General features: G+C 38.8%; 1 protein-coding gene across 4 annotated transcripts in view; it reads right to left on the minus strand.

Moving 5' to 3' along the window:
- LOC126175945 (tyrosine-protein phosphatase Lar) overlaps positions 1-17,607 on the minus strand; it is a 546,759-nt gene that overhangs the window by 50,441 nt on the left and 478,711 nt on the right. For all 4 annotated transcript variants that reach the window (XM_049923024.1, XM_049923022.1, XM_049923023.1 and 1 more), the window contains 4 exons: positions 12,857-12,996; positions 12,546-12,748; positions 7,815-7,984; positions 4,003-4,274 (listed from right to left, as the gene is read on the minus strand). In XM_049923024.1, the coding sequence (XP_049778981.1) occupies positions 4,003-4,274; positions 7,815-7,984; positions 12,546-12,748; positions 12,857-12,996 (785 nt within the window). The remainder of the gene's footprint in view (positions 1-4,002; positions 4,275-7,814; positions 7,985-12,545; positions 12,749-12,856; positions 12,997-17,607) is intronic.

Below are 17,607 nucleotides of genomic sequence, written 5' to 3' on the forward strand. Positions count from 1 at the left end.
GGCCTATTAAATGCCACAATGCAGCTGCCCAGCCCATCACTGAGCACCCGCAATGATTCAATCTCGGGATGTAAACTCAGCCAGGAGTTGGGAACAGTGTGAACAAGACTGATTCGAAGAAAATGGATGTCTTCCATTGTTTCATAGTCCAGTTTTTATGACTTTGGCTTTGAAATTCCAGCTTGCTCTGTAATTCCTTCTTATGGAGCTTCCTTGATGTTGCTGACAGAGTTCACATGTGCAATATTCAGTTCTGCAGTGACTTTTCGAGCTGCCGTCCTCTTTATTTTTCATCACAATCCTCTTCAATAACCGTCGGTCATGATCACCCTACACAAACTTTTTATTTGTGCTTTGACTCAGCTGATGATGGTTTTATGCTTTTCTTTTGTGTGGTATAAATCTTTGATACAATGCCTATTGAAACATAAACACTTTGGCTACCTTGGTTACAGCAACCACCATACAAGCACCAACAATTTGTCCACTTCGAATTCATGTATCTTTGACATAATTCATTCACAGCGACACAGAACACTTTCTGACCATGATTGATGCTTGCCATGTGCCATCTGTGATCAAATACAACAGCACAACCTGCAGACTTGGCTAACATTTGCACTTATGTTCAAGCATGCAATTTCTCTTGTTGTTTCCACATTTATGTCCAACTCCTATAACGAGTGCCAGTGAAATTACAGCCAGCAGCGAGGCCATCGATGGAATGGCAGTCAGGTACCGCTTGACAAAGGCCAAAAGAGTATTCCGCTGAATGCTCGTGGGAGTTTTAACTTGATGCAGTTGGAAACCCAATAATATTTTATTATTCATACTATCCCAAACCATACATTCAAAAATAAGGTGATCTACTTATAATAATCATTTGCACATATAAATCACTGAATTTAACTTAAAAATAAAGCCATCATAATTTTGAGGATTGCTGTGAACATCACAGTGTTTTACTACCAGCATCGCTATTGGAGATGGAATGGCCTTAACTTCGTAGAACCTGATAGCTGAGTCTAAAAACAAGTGGTCAGCGGCAGTCATTGTACTGTGCCCTTCAACCCTGATTTGCATGTCAGTATAGGACATTATCCATAACTGGACTCTATGAGTCCTCAATCATTACCATCTACCAGAAAATAATTATTAAAATGGGTCAATGAAATACACAAACTGTTGATGTTCTACAGTATTGTATTGTACAACATCCACAGTTTTTATAACTCCAGTGTGCTGGATAATGTGGGTCAGCAACTCATTTCAGATTGTGATGCAAAAGAGACAGCCAGGGCAGCAACTAAAATGGATGTTTATTTATTCAGTGACCAGTTTCAGGCTATGCCCATTCTCAAACCAACCAATGTTTGCCAAGTAAGACATCCATCCAAAATAGTGGTAAATAAAGTGGGTACGTATATGTGTGGTGCCAACTGATATTCGTTAATGAAACTGACTAGATAAACATCCATGTTAGTTGCAACTCTAACTGGCTGTTTTGCACCACAGACCACAGTTTAGGATTCCCTCTGATAAATATTAAATTATTCTGTCAAGGAGCAGGAGAAGAATCCAAAACATAAATTATTAAGATCTCCGTAAACAATGATTCTTCACAGAAGTTTCCATATCCTTATTACAACCCCTTTAATTGATTCTTACTGCTGTTGAAAACAACATTTTCCAACAAATAGGGCCTGGGACTGAACTATAATTTTTTGTATATATCCACTCTTACTGTTATTTTGTTTGTTTCACAATAATACACTCCTGGAAATGGAAAAAAGAACACATTGACACCGGTGTGTCAGACCCACCATACTTGCTCCGGACACTGTGAGAGGGCTGTACAAGCAATGATCACACGCACGGCACAGCGGACACACCAGGAACCGCGGTGTTGGCCGTCGAATGGCGCTAGCTGCGCAGCATTTGTGCACCGCCGCCGTCAGTGTCAGCCAGTTTGCCGTGGCATACGGAGCTCCATCGCAGTCTTTAACACTGGTAGCATGCCGCGACAGCGTGGACGTGAACCGTACGTGCAGTTGACGGACTTTGGGCGAGGGCGTATAGTGGGCATGCGGGAGGCCGGGTGGACGTACCGCCGAATTGCTCAACACGTGGGGCGTGAGGTCTCCACAGTACATCGATGTTGTCGCCAGTGGTCGGCGGAAGGTGCACGTGCCCGTCGACCTGGGACCGGACCACAGCGACGCACGGATGCACGCTAAGACCGTAGGATCCTACGCAGTGCCGTAGGGGACCGCACCGCCACTTCCCAGCAAATTAGGGACACTGTTGCTCCTGGGGTATCGGCGAGGACCATTCGCAACCGTCTCCATGAAGCTGGGCTGTGGTCCCGCACACCGTTAGGCCGTCTTCCGCTCACGCCCCAACACCGTGCAGCCCGCCTCCAGTGGTGTCGCGACAGGCGTGAATGGAGGGACGAATGGAGACATGACGTCTTCAGCGATGAGAGTCGCTTCTGCCTTGGTGCCAATGATGGTCGTATGCGTGTTTGGCACCGTGCAGGTGAGCGCCACAATCAGGACTGCATACGACCGAGGCACACAGGGCCAACACCCGGCATCATGGTGTGGGGAGCGATCTCCTACACTGGCCGTACACCACTGGTGATCGTCGAGGGGACACTGAATAGTGCACGGTACATCCAAACCGTCATCGAACCCATCGTTCTACCATTCCTAGACCGGAAAGGGAACTTGCTGTTCCAACAGGACAATACACGTCCACATGTATCCTGTGCCACCCAACGTGCTCTAGAAGGTGTAAGTCAACTACCCTGGCCAGCAAGATCTCCGGATCTGTCCCCCATTGAGCATGTTTGGGACTGGATGAAGCGTCGTCTCACGCGGTCTGCACGTCCAGCACGAACGCTGGTCCAACTGAGGCGCCAGGTGGAAATGGCATGGCAAGCCGTTCCACAGGACTACATCCAGCATCTCTACGATCATCTCCATGGGAGAATAGCAGCCTGCATTGCTGCGAAAGGTGGATATACACTGTACTAGTGCCGACATTGTGCATGCTCTGTTGCCTGTGTCTATGTGCCTGTGGTTCTGTCAGAGTGATCATGTGATGTATCTGACCCCAGGAATGTGTCAATAAAGTTTCCCCTTCCTGGGACAATGAATTCATGGTGTTCTTATTTCAATTTCCAGGAGTGTATTATACTAGCTTGTAATCAAAAACATGTGGCTTTCAGCATCTGTAATTCCTAAGAGATGTACTGCTAAGTACACTGAGTATGCTGGAATTTCATTCACTCTTTCATTCTCTCAGTTGGCTATAAGAAGTTCATCCTTCTCCAAGTAAAGCTTGTTGTTTAGATAGAGAATATTAAATGAGTGTTCTTTCACACCCATGCTAATATCTATTTCAACCACAAGTCTATTTACTACACTGCACTGCCTGTCAGAAGAATTTCCCCAGGAACATGCTTATCACAAATCATTTTCACTGGAAAATTCACATGAATGCTTCTCATAATGTTTATTCAATAAATACTTCATACCTACATGTATAATGATCTTGGCATAAATACAATGTTTTAGTTAACATTCTAAAACATTTATTGACAAAATCAGTAACAACACACAAAGAGGCAGTGGTTAAATTCAAACATTTAAAGTGATTAAACATTTTTCCAATTCAACTTCTAATCAATATTGATCTACAAAAAAATTATCTACTGTTTTTATCATGAATTTTTGATCATTTTAATTCAGTAAATGGTATATTTTATAGAGATGCCATGCTGGAATATAAGTTATTACTGACTTGGCATCTTAGTTTGGCAGATATGCTCAAGCATTCTTGAGTAATTTATTACTTTTAAAACTTCAGAGAGAGATGCTAATATAGAAACTGATAATTATTAATTTCTGTTTTCATACCTTTCATGCAAAGGGTTCTAACAACATCACATTTTAGACTGTTTAGAAAAAGAAACTAACAAAAGATCTTGGTACTGACCTTTGTCGTATTTGTACTACGATCGATCACTGTAGAGTAATCTACTTTCTTATGGAACTGAACATCATAACGGACTATCTGTCCATTGCGGTGTTCCCGAAGTGGAGGTCCCCAAGTAACACAGAGAACGTCTGGTGTTTGGAAATGATGCGAGATATTACTCGGGGGCCCACTTGGAGGGCCCTCCGGTGTCAACATGTATTTTATGGTTTCTTGACCAAAACCAATTTTGTTCTGACCAGCTACTCGGAACTCGTACTCCACACCTTTTTCTGTTAGAGGTAAATAAATATTTTATACAACATTATCATGATTTTGTTGCTCCTAGTACACACTAAATGAAATAAATGTTTGCAGTTGTGTCTATTGTGTTGCAAAGTGATTCTGGATTATGTAAAATAGCACAGACAAACGACGTCAAGTTACCATATGTAATAGAAGCACAGACATAATTCTCAACTAATAGGTGGAAAACTTGGCAGGAACTGAAAACATTTAATTAAATTAACAAAATGCATACCTCTAATATACCTTCTTAAGAATATATATGATTACAAAATATTGAGAACCAGTGTCTGTCATCCGCGTCTGCGCTCATTAGCCAGTTATGAGGCCAAGTACTTCAACCTAAACAAGGACACACAATGCTGGCACCAACACATGTACATGTAGACCTGCCAGCGTTTTTGTTTGGTAAGTCTCATCATCTTTCTTTTTAGATATATATATACATCACTAAACATTCTGATATAGATTGTAACACCTGGTGTTGGTACAGCAAAAGTAATTTATAATGCCTGATAAAAAAAGTGAAGGAAAAAAGTGGAGGATGAAAAACAAAATGAAACTTCATAGGCTGAAAGGGCATGTGATGTTATTTCAGTGATTACAAAATATAGTCAAATTCACAAAGAACCTGACAGTATAAGCCCACTTATCAGTATGAAGTTGAGCCCCCTCTGGTCTGGATGCATACACTTATTTGTTGAGAAGGGTGTCATAAAGCCACAGTATCCTCTCCTGAAGCAAGCTGGCCCACAACTGATGCGACTGGTCCTTGATATCCTGGATGAGTTAAGATCCAAGTTAATCCCACACATGTTCTGCCATGGACAGATCTGGGGATCTTAGTGCCACAGAAGTACCTCAACATCATGGAGACATTTCGTAAAGACACATGCTATATATGTGGACAAGCCCATCCTATTGAAAAATAGAGCCATGATACTGTCACACGAGAGGTCACACATGAGGGAGCAGAATGATGTGTCAATGTGCTGTTGAGTTTCCTTCAGTCACTACCAGCCCTGAAGTGAAGTAATTTCCCATCACACCCTACACTGTGAAACTATGAGTAATGCCTCTGTGGCTCTCCAAGACACTATGTGATGCCATTCATCAGCAGTCCAGGCTTCCCAGTCATGCCACCACTCCAAATGCAGACCTTTGTGTTGTGTTGTTAACTGCAACCTACACAGGGGATGGTAATTCCCTAGTCTCTGACCAAACTTGAAGGATGACACAGAATATTGCAGGGAGTCCGTTACTTGTTCTCAGATGGCAAGACAGATGTAGAGGCATAAAAATGTGCTTGGTGCACAATATGGTGATCATCCCTTGTAGTGGTCAGTCATGCACAACCAGAACTTGTCAATGAGTATGAGTGCCCTCATGTTCTCATGCAGACCAGCAACAGGCCACTGTCTCATCCAAATGCCCCACAATTCTCGATATTGCACGAATTGACCAGCTGGCTAAATGGAGGATCACAATGAGGCGCCTTTCAAACTCTGTCATGTGCTGATAACACTATCTCACACAAGTACGCAGTATCTCCAAGTCCTTCACAGTAATCTCTCAACATATGATTCTGTTCACACCATTATATACCCTACTAGGTCTCTTAAGTACACTAAACCTGTCAGAGAAAATTTCAATTTACATACCTGCCAAAGGTGTGTACAAAGTTCCATTGACATCAAACCATATCTTGTGGCTGCTCCACATTTTTTGTCATGCATTGCAATTTTCCTAAGCACCATCTGATATGGTAGATGTTAAAATGTAGTTCTGTACAGAAAAATTGTGGTATGTCATATGAAGTAGGTCCATGAGGTAGCAGTGTAGGCATCTTGCTACATATAACAACAGTGCCTGGCATGAGAGCCATACTTGGCAGCATTTAAACTGCAATAGCTTATTTCAGCAACCATGCCTTTCAATTAAAAACATTTCTCAGACACTTCTATGAAAAGTTTCAGTGCCAGCATTAAGAAGCACTACATCACCGTGCACACATGTTCAAGAGCTAATGAGTGTTGTTAGAAAGAGTATATCATTCTACTAAAAAACAAATTACCCATTTCATTATCTTGCTTGATACAAGTTATGGATATTAACCATGCAACAAAATTACTTGCCCCTAGGCAAACTAACATCTGGCTGCACACTATAATTTGCTGAAAATCTTGTGAATCTTATGAACTGTTCACAATATAAAAAGGGGTGTTACGTTTTATGGCTCACAACATATATTGACACATCATGGCACTTTTACTTGAATTACATGTTGAATGTAGCTATACTTTGATTGGGTACTCTCAAAGATTCTTACTTTTTATTATATTTGTTCCTTGCTGAGCTGCTGTTACCTTGACAAAGAGGGTGTCATTTCTTAGCCACTTATTAGATGTAAATGTACCAGCCACATCCTCTTCATCAAATGTTTCTTCTTCATATTTATTTCTATAAACACAGTCTGTATTATGGAACATGTGTTGTTATGATCTCCAGGAGAAGCTTGATCAGGAGAACTAGCTCTTGTTTGCTTTGGTGGCTTTATTATGACACTACATCCATTCTGCTGGGAAGTGTGTTTAGTTATCTCCGTAAACACGTTATCCCCATAAACAGCTATTGATACAATACAGTCCACTCAGGCATGAGCTGCCTGCCTGGGTATGGCTTATTACAACTGAAGAATGGCATTCTCCACAAAAGTGCTTGCTAACAATTTAAAATAAATCAATTAAACTCTTTAAATCCCTCATAATACAAATAGTTAAATCAAGACCCCCACTGCCTGTGACAAATAAAGTTTGGTTGTCACAACAACAGTGATTCTAAAGAAATCTCAAAGAACACAGCAGTGTTCAATGGGCTGCACTGGCCAAGCTCCAGCTATGCAGCCCCACAACTGGCAGACGTGTACACAGTCATTGCTAGCTGGGTCCGTAAGGGGGACGGACAGAACATAGTTAGACTTCCAGGAGAGAAGAGGAAGTAGCACTGTGGACTTAGGGTTGTATGTTTGCTAAACATGAATTTGCAAAAGAGTTCATGTCATGAACTCACAAAAGAGTTGTGAGCCCCCTGAGAGGAATGCTGAACTGGAAAATCCCCCGCAGCTCTCACTCCTGAGAAGCATGGCATATCATCTGAGCTCAAAAATTAATAACAAAAATTTTCATCCGCTGTCCTGCTGTAACTCTTATCAGTTAGGATTGTAAGAGTTTCCCCCAACCAGTCTTACATTAAAATTTTCCAGTATTTTCCACTTGTTACCAATCTCTATGTCCTTTGGGAGATTAGGTTTTTGGCTTGAAACATTTCAGATTCAGCCATCTTTTGTCTATCTCTTGATGACTGTTGCTGTCTTTTGTTCAATAAGTAAATCTGTCTATTGTTATCTTATCTGAAATTCCATCACTGCTTATGCTCTTTGGATTTTTAAAAATATGTTCGCATGTATCTCTTTCCTGAAAATTCTGACATAACTGAAACAGAATTATGAAAGCACTGTCTAAACTTACCAAGTTCAGGTATCCGGCGATGTTGTACTGTAGTGCCCTTCAACATTTCTTCTTTTAATGGTTGATCCTTGACGCCGTAGCGTAACCGATAGCCAAGAAGTTCGCCATATGTCAGTGTGGGACGCTGCCATTCAAGTTCAACAGTAACAGATGGTTCTCTCTCAATTGTCCTTTGGGATTACATCAGAATATTGAAGTAAGTCACAGTTACTAATCATAATATTCTGCAGTCTACACTCTATAATTAGTATAACAGAAAAAAGGAAACTTGACACATTATTGCAATAAAAGAAAAAATAGCTGGATCTTAGTAAAATGTAAAGTTAACAGCCCTTCAAACTAAATAGTGAACAACAGCTATATACAGTATAACCTCTGTATTAAGTGAGCCACACAGACCCCCCCACCCCCCCTCCTGCACAAACACACACACACACACACACACACACACACACACACACACAGACAAGTCTTGCTTCTAGGTCTAATACATCCTCTGCTGCATTCTATGTAGGCATGACAACCAACAAGCTGTCTGTCTACATGAACGGCCACCGACAAACTGTGGTCAAAAAACAAGTGGACCACCCTATAGCTGAACACGTTGCCAAACATGATACCCCTCAGCTCAATGACTGCTTCACAGCCTGTGCCATATGGATCCTTCCTACCAACACCAGCTTTTCTGAATTGTCAGGTGGGAACTTTCCCTGCAATACATCATACGTTCCCGTAACCCTCCTGGCCTCAACCTTTGTTACTCACTGTCCTCACCCATCCAGTCCCCTCCCTGTTCCCATTCCAGCACCACACAGCCGTCATTTCACCACCACACCCAGTCTTTTAATTTCTTTTATTTTTATTTCTCTCCTTTCTGCTACTCCCCCCCCCTCCCCCCTCCCCCCCACCGCACCTTCTCTCCTACCCTCTGTCTAAACTGCAACACTTCACTGTCCGCCACTCCCACCATACTATTCCTCCCCTCCACGCCCCATCCTCCTCCTTACCCCCACCCAGTTGCCACTCCCATCATGCACTGGTGCTGCTGCTTGCAGTGTAGTTTCAGTTCTCTGAGACTGTAGATGTGTGTGCAAGTTGCGCTTGCGTGAGTGTGTGTGTGTGTGTGTGTGTGTGTGTGAGTGTGTGTGTGTGTCTACTGCTGACAAAGGCCATAATGGCTGAAAGTTACGATTGTGTGAATCTTTTTATTGTGCCTATCACAGCTCATCATCTCCACTACATGGTGAGTAGCAACTTTCCTTCTCTCATATTGGTACATTCCATCCTGGATTTTCCTTTGTGCAACAGTGGCTTATGTTCAGGGGGCCTTAAACGCAGGGAATGTGCACTAAACTGAAAAATAAGTAAACCTCAAGTGAAACACTTTGTATTAACTTTTCATGAAATATTTAAATTTTAGCCTAAAAGTGTTCAAATACGCAGATGATCTGACAAAAAAGTTTAGAATTAAAATGTTCAATAACAGCATTCACAAAATAAACACTATTTTTCCAAAGTTTGAGATCATATTATGTAAATTATGTTCTGGGTTATAAAATATATGGTGATAAATGGAAGTGTGGTGCGCCTGCTCTACTGTTATGTGTTTGACGTTCAAAGACAACATGAATAATCAAAGAGCCTACATTCACATAAAACGTAACAGATGATTTTCTGTCAAAAAACTACATCAACTATAAATGAGTAACAATATATGAGTCACAAGATGCAATTACAAATTGGTATTGATTTTTTATTGGTCCAGTTTTATAATACAGCATAAATTGATAAATCTGCATATTAAAAACCATGGATGAACCTCTGACTTCAAGAATGTTTATAAATCTTTTCACCAAAAGAAAGGTGGTTGTTGTTGTTGTTGTTGTTGTTGTTGTTGTGGTCTTCAGTCTCAGAGACTGGTTTGATGCAGCTCTCCATGCTACTCTATCTTGTGCAACCTTCTGCATCTCTGAGTAACTACTGCAACCTACATCCTTCTAAATCTGTTTCGTGTAACTACGCCTTGGTCTCTCTCCACAATTTTTACCCTGCGTGCTTGCCTCCAATACTAAACTGGTCATCCCTTGATGCCTCAGAATGTGTCCTACAGTAAATAAAGGAAAGTAAAAGTAAATACACAAAATAAGGAGAAAAAGAGGGTAAAATGTACTGGAACTGCACAGAATGAGAATATTCTTTATGCCTAAAATAGAGAGAGATTAAATGCATGAAATACACTTCTCTTTCATAGGTGACACTTTGGCAACAGTTATACCCCACATGTAATATATTTTTTGCATACTAACCCAGCTATAATATGTCACGGTGACACTGGTCAAAAATACACCTGTTCCTTCCTCCACAGAAATGCTACATGTGTATCAGAATTTATTACTTCTGTACATGTTTTATTTCCCTCTCCATATAACAAAAACATCTTTATACAGCCCAAATAAATGTTAAAATACACATAAATTTCATGAATCACTGGCAACAGTGAAAACTACATTTCCATTTGCACCTTTGTCAACAAAGAGAAGGTTTATTTTGCAACAGCAATACCACCAATCTTCAGCTCTACTCCTACTTGTGGTACTAAGCTCTTCTGTTGCTCCCTATTGGCTAACTGCAGTCACACAGACAGGTCCATAATGGTCAACCCCCCCCCCCCCCCCCCCTCAGCTGACACTATGTGAAACACTAACAATTACGCTAAGCACTCAGAGTCAGTTCAGAGTCAGTATGCTCCTATGCAAGCACCACCTGTCAATCCACTGTTCGGCTTTTCTTGCAAGTGTACTTGTGTATTACAGTTTCTGAAATTAGCATGAGGAAAATATCTCTTTACATAGCAAGAGCCCAAACCTCAGACACAATAATAGGTGTCTTAGCTTCACAGCTGTATATCACCATGACTGGTGATGATCTTTTACCATTCCCAGCCCAGTAGACTCAACTAGTTGTAAACAACACCCCCAACAGTCTGTGCACAACTATTAAACTTTCTCAACATTATAACCTCATAAAATACGGCAGTGCCTGAATGGATACACCCCTAGAAGACTGAAATTATCTGAAAAGGTACAGGAAAAGATTCAAAAGTAACAACCATGGAAAAAATTACAGATACTTACAATGCATATGCATATGGTCAACAAACATGCCTTTCTGCACAGTGCCAAGTAGCAACAATTAATATAAGTGCTATTCAAGTTTTCCTTTAGTTATATGCTGCATGTGAAAACAAATCATAACAGGATACTTAAAAAGAAAGAAGAAAAAGAAATAAAGGAAAAATATGCTAATGTGAAGTCATTTTTATGCCACTGCTTTTGTATTTATAAAGATGTAACCAAATGTCAAAAATAATTTTATGCCACAGCCAGTTTTACAATACAGTCAAAGGTATTTGTTTCAGAAAAGCTGTTAGCTTCCTGTTAAAACTGACATTATTATAACTATCAGTCAGGCGGTTCCCAGTTTAGTTACAACCTACATGGATTGATGTCATAGGAGTCAATGTTCATCTAACAAAGTTAATGTAAAATGTCATGAGTAATTTGTCATTAGGTGTACTATACTATACCAAACATTAGACATATGTGGAACTTAATATACATAACAATTAACTTATGGAAGAAGCTGACATGATCAAATTCCCAGGACTAAATGTGGACAAACACTTTAGCTGCAGTACACATGTTGACTTCCTATCAAATATGATAAGCAGTTTTGCATTTGCAATGCACATACTAACAAATTGCACAGCAAACAGAATCTTGTCACCTACTATATCAGATACTGCATATACTAAATGTTTATGAAATTATAGTCTTCCTACACAGCAGACAAAAAGACTTGAGGAGAATCATTACACCAACACATACAGCACAAGAAACAAAATTAATTTTATGCTACCCACATACAAACTGAAATTATATGCACAGACTTCAAAGTATATGAGGATGATATATAATAAGTTAATGGACAAAAATGTATTTTATATGAAGCCCGAGAATCTAAAAATAAGACTACAGCAAATGCTTTGGGAGAAATGCTGCTATTCAGTAGAAGAATTCATAGACGATGAAATGATAATTTGAGCAAGGGGTAATTCAGTGTTAGATTTTTATTGTATGTATGTAGAACATCTTTGTATTATTATTTTTATGCTGTTTGTTGACATCAGCTGGAGGATTAGCTTGCAGTTCTATGATTAAGTTACTTTATATAACAAATGGTGAAGCTGAAATTCTTTTAATTTCTTTCTTTCTTTGATTCACTGCACAACAAGTATGATGGAATCTAGTGAGCTGTTTGGTTGTAAAACAAGTGAAATCACAAGAAATAATCTTGTCTTCCAATGCAATAAACAAAGTATACAAGATATCATTACAATAAAATGGCTTCAGACTAACAACATATTTAAATTAATTAAAAGGAAGGTCAGCGTTGGTCGTAATATTGATGTTATATTGATAGCAGAATCGATTTTCGATCACATAGTGATCACAATTGTGATTGCTTCTCAGTTTTGGTTATTAATAATTTGATCCAGTGTCTGAGTTTAAGATGATCACTATGTGATCAAAAATCGATTCTCCTATCAATAAAACATCAATATTACAACCAACGCTGACCTTCCTGTTAATATAACATACAGGGTCGTGGTGCACACAGCACTCCATGGAGTCGCCAATCAATAAAATATTTAAAGACACAGGAACTCACTTTAGATTAACTGTTGGTCGATTGGGAACACCACCAGGGGTGTGAACATGTACTGGTTGGCTCCGATCACCATCACCTTTTCTTGTAAGTGCTGCAACTTGCACAGAGTATTTGGTGTCAGGCTGAAGACCGGTCACATTGAATTCTTGCACATTTCCATCGAGAACATCAAATCGGATTGGATCATTCAGTAGGCTCTTTCCCTGTTTTGTATTTGATTGCTCATTAAATGAAATACACAGCTGTGACAGGAAACAGAAATTTACCTATGCTTAAAAGATCATCTTCCAAATGTGAAAAGACTAACTAACCTCTTCCCTCGTTTCCTGTACATGAATGTGGTAGCCTCTAATTATGCCATTACGGTCTTTTTCAGCTGGAGGCCGCCATTTGACATTAATGGCTGTTGAATTTATGGCTGTGGCTCGAACATCTTGAGGGTCTCCTGGCACTGCAAGTTATGAGACACTGTATGTAGCATTTGATTCAAACAATCACATTTTTAAGTAATACCTTCTAACCATACACACTCAGTCATCAAGCACTCTCAGATAGAAGAACAAGAATTATGAAATTGTATGTAACAGTATATCAAGAAAATTATGATTTTTAAGTTTGCATGTAAAACTGGTATTAATACTTTTGAAAGCTCACAATGAAAGCATAAATAGTAGCTTGAATTTGATGCTGTATATTTGCTATTGAAAAACACTCTTATATAAGAAAAGATTGTAAATGAATTCTGAATGTTTATAACTTTATTTCAATTAAAACAGACAAATAATTCTTGAAATTAACTACATCTAATAGCAGATACATTACCTTTTTATGATCCTTGTTGTGAGGAAAAAAAACTGTGTACAACTCACCGTGCATTTAAAGACTCTGGGTGGAATGATTATGACTATTTCTAGTTTTTTTCTGATTTATGTGGGGCTCATATTTGTCATACAGGTTTGTGTTTCTTATATTAACAGGAGAGAAGTTACTAGTTCTTAAGCACTGGATTGGGATGATGAGCAGTCCTCCATGACACAGGAAATGAACATTTGAATACCAACACAGTAAGACACCTCGAGTATGAATGCTAACATTCAGAAGGCATAATCCAAAATGAGATAATTATTGCTCCTGATTAATAAAGATGACTGAAAACGTACCTTTTCATTTTTGTGTTAATGCCCATAATACCGCTGGTTAATGATTGGAAGGTCCCACTGCTACCACTAATCAACTAACTATAAAGTAATAACAGATCAAATACCATTCAGTATATCTATCAACACTACTGTAACAGAAATAAGACTGAGATATTTTTCTGTACTGTCTAATTATGTAAAAATGTCTACAAAGGCACACATCTGAGGAAATGTTATGGAAAGTACTCACTGCGGTCTGCTGCTGAACCGGATGAACCCAACAGTTGTCAGGAAAAAAGTGGAAAAAATTGTAATGTAAGTGAGAAAAGTATTTTTTCTTCTACATATCAAAAAATTCTTTTTTGTGTGTGAAAACTGTATTTTGCTTAGTCAACACGGCAAAAAATTGTTATAGTCTGTTATTCTGTCCTTTCAAAAATGGCAAATGTGTTACTGTTGCAGTTCCAAAATGGGATATTTTTTTTCAAAAATCAAAATGAAAAAACAGTATGTGTTTGCAGAGAGCTGTTCTTGTGTAATGCATGTAATATGTTTTCACCATGCATGATGTAATCAACAGCACATAAGCTACATTTTGTAGAGAGATGCCAAATCAAGCACTGTAAAGAAATTTATGCAAATGAAATAACCACAACAAAATAGCAAATGAAACCATAAACCAATGCAATAATACAGGTGTGTAAACAGGAGAGGTAGAAAGCCTTCTACTGTACTACAAGAAAGAGTTAGGGCTTTTCTACACAAGCCTTTTTGTAGAAACTGCTACAATTTATAGTTGTGCTAAAACTGTCAGAAGTGTAAGATGGTTAATATTGTTTTTATTTCTTCAGTTTTCCCCCTTTTTTTAAAAAAAGTTGGCAATTAATAACCTTCATTTATTGACAGTTTTAAACACAAACTACATGGAAAGAGTAACTGAATTATACAGAACATGAAGCAAATAAATTCCCCAAATGTTTAGTGAAACTGAAACACTCATAGCACAGAGCTGGCAATTTACAATAGCGCTCACACACTTTACACTCTTACTCTGGCATCAGAGAGGAGTCACACAGTGAGGTTTATTTCTTTATTCATTTTTAAAGAAAATGCTGCCCTCTGACAAAGTTATTAGGAAAGCTGGTATTTACTGCATCAAATGTGCACCACAACTTATCAAAATCTTCATACGACAGATATGGTGACTTATAGCAGATTTCAAATGGAATGATGTAGCCTCTTCAATAAGGAGTGCAAGTCATTACTAACTGACAAAACTGTACACAGTTATGTTGGCAACATCTGGTACCTCCAACAAAAGTATGCATGACTACTCAGTGTTTCCATAATAATAATTCAGGATATGAAAGTTGTATTGTTTTTAAATTACGATGTGAGGTCATCCAAGGCCAACTCATGCATGTCTGAAAAGTTTGTGTTATGAAAATTACTTTGCCTATCATTGGCCATTTTTTGGCATATTAGTCTTCCATCATATTGTGGATTAATATGTATGTTAAATGTACAACTTTACATTTCCCAGAACAGTTCTGTTCCTTCCCATGAGAGAAGATTAAATTTATGAGTCAAAATTACACAAGAACACATTACTGTATTCCTTATTCCTCGAATGATACAATCACAATGCTATAACGAGTCTCGATTAGTCAGCGGTCATCTTTGGACTAAAGGCACATGCTGCAAGCATTTTACATTCAGTTGTCAACATTAGTAGTGGTCAAAACCAGTTACACTACTACAAAATTACCATGTAATTTTGTTGTAAAAAGTATAAAAATAAAAGAACATAACTCAGTCACTTAAACCCCAAGACAGTATGTCAGTACACGATAACATGTCATTAATTCACAGGGCCCCCAAAACAAATGAACACATTAACCAGTTTGTTACAGTTTGGCATCATATTATTTAAAAATAGCTAGTTCACCAAATAATACAGTATAAGATGAAGATCAGTAAATGAGATCTACATCTATGTACATACTGTATAACTCATCATATGGTGCATGCCACAGAGTTCCTTGTTCCACTACTAGTAATTCCCTTTCTTGTTCCACTCACAAATAAAGCAAGGGAAAGATGTCTTATGCCTTTGTACAAGACCTAATTTTTCTTATTTTATCTTTGCAGTCCTTATGTGAAATGTATGTTGTCAGCAGGAGGATCATTCTGCAGTCACCAGCAAATAACAGTTCTCTGAAATTTCCCAGTAGCGCTTCATGAAAAGAGTATTGTCTTTCCTCAAGGGATTCCCATTTGAGTTCATGGAGCATTCCTATAATACTTGCATGTTATTCAAACCTACCAGTTACAAATATAGCAGCACGCCTCTGATTTTCTTTGCTGTCTTCCTTTAATCTGACCTGTTGGGGACCCTAAACACATGCTCAGTACTCAAGAATAGGCCACACTAGTGTTCTACACAGGTCTCCTTTAGAGATGTTCCTAGAACTCCCCAATACACTAAAGATGACCATGTGCCTTCCTTACTATCAAACTTACGTGCTTGCTTCATCCCATGTTGCTTTACAATGTTATGGCTGGACATTCAATCAGTGTGATTGTGACAAGCAGCACACTAATGTTGTATTCAAACATTGTGGGACTCTTTTTCCTGCTTATCTTCAATACTTTATATTTCCCAAATTTACAGCAAGTTGCCATTTATCATACCAAATAGAAATTCTATTCAAGTCATCCTTCTTCCTCCTACAGTCACTCAATGATGACACTTTCTGGTACACTACAGCATCATCAGCAAACACTTGCAGATTCCTGTTTACCCAGTCCATTTGATCATTTATGTCTAGTGAGAATAAGAGGGGTCCTATCACACTTCCCTGGGGAAGTTTCATTTTATGATTTAACATATTTCCTGGCTATTTTTACTGGAGATATTGACATGTATTATTTAACAGTGGTTTCCACTGTGAAGATCCACTATTCAAAGAAATAAAAGGTAATATGTAGTTTCTTCATTACCCCAGCAGATTAAAATAAGAGAGAGAGAAGAGAGAGAGATCATGGGTATTACTCAAGTATCTGAATATTTCGAAAAGCATATGAAGTATAATACACATTATTGGTGTGCAATAATCCTGTATATTATACTTAATCAGTTCCATAACTTCCAGTATTAAACTGCACAAAGCCAACTGATTGCACAATGATGCATATGTTTACTGATTGCAAACTTTTACTTGGTCACTGAGTGGAGGATACTGGGTGCAGAAGCTTGCAATCGACTCATAGCACATTTGCTGCTGAGACAAATGCCACCTCCTTTCATCACAGCAGCCACATTGCAGCTTATTAAAAGGCATGGACATGGAATAGGTTAATGTGCCACAAAAGTGACATGAAAGTTGATGGCAAGTTGCTACAAGGGCTGGGTACAGCCTCTTCCCTCTCTATCACAAATGATATTAACAATCACTAAGCACAACACAACACACATATCAACATTATATTCACAATGACTGTTTATTGTTACAGGGCACAATAATGTTACATGACTAACACTGGCAGCAATTGTAAACATTCTGGAGTGGTACAAAGACAGCTGGCTCTCCCCGATAACAGAGGGGCCAAGTAAAAGTACACGATCAGTACCTTATTACAGAATCTTAAATGTATAATATCAACTTGACATGAATAGCTGCAGTTGTATTACTTGTACTTCCAAAATGTTTATTGCTTGTACTTCCCAAATACTGCATTCTCAAATGTTGTAGCAGTCAGTTTCTTTATTGGCTCAAATGGTAAAAAAGCTTTTATACAAGCACAGAAAAAAATAAACTCTAGTGCACCCTTTCTCCCACCTTATAACACCATGAGGCATATGGTGTGTTCTATCAAATGCATACGGTACTCCCAGATGCTTTGTCATGTACACTTAGTAA

Source organism: Schistocerca cancellata, chromosome 3 (assembly GCF_023864275.1).
Source record: "Schistocerca cancellata isolate TAMUIC-IGC-003103 chromosome 3, iqSchCanc2.1, whole genome shotgun sequence".
In the NCBI taxonomy this organism is placed as follows: domain Eukaryota; kingdom Metazoa; phylum Arthropoda; class Insecta; order Orthoptera; family Acrididae; genus Schistocerca; species Schistocerca cancellata.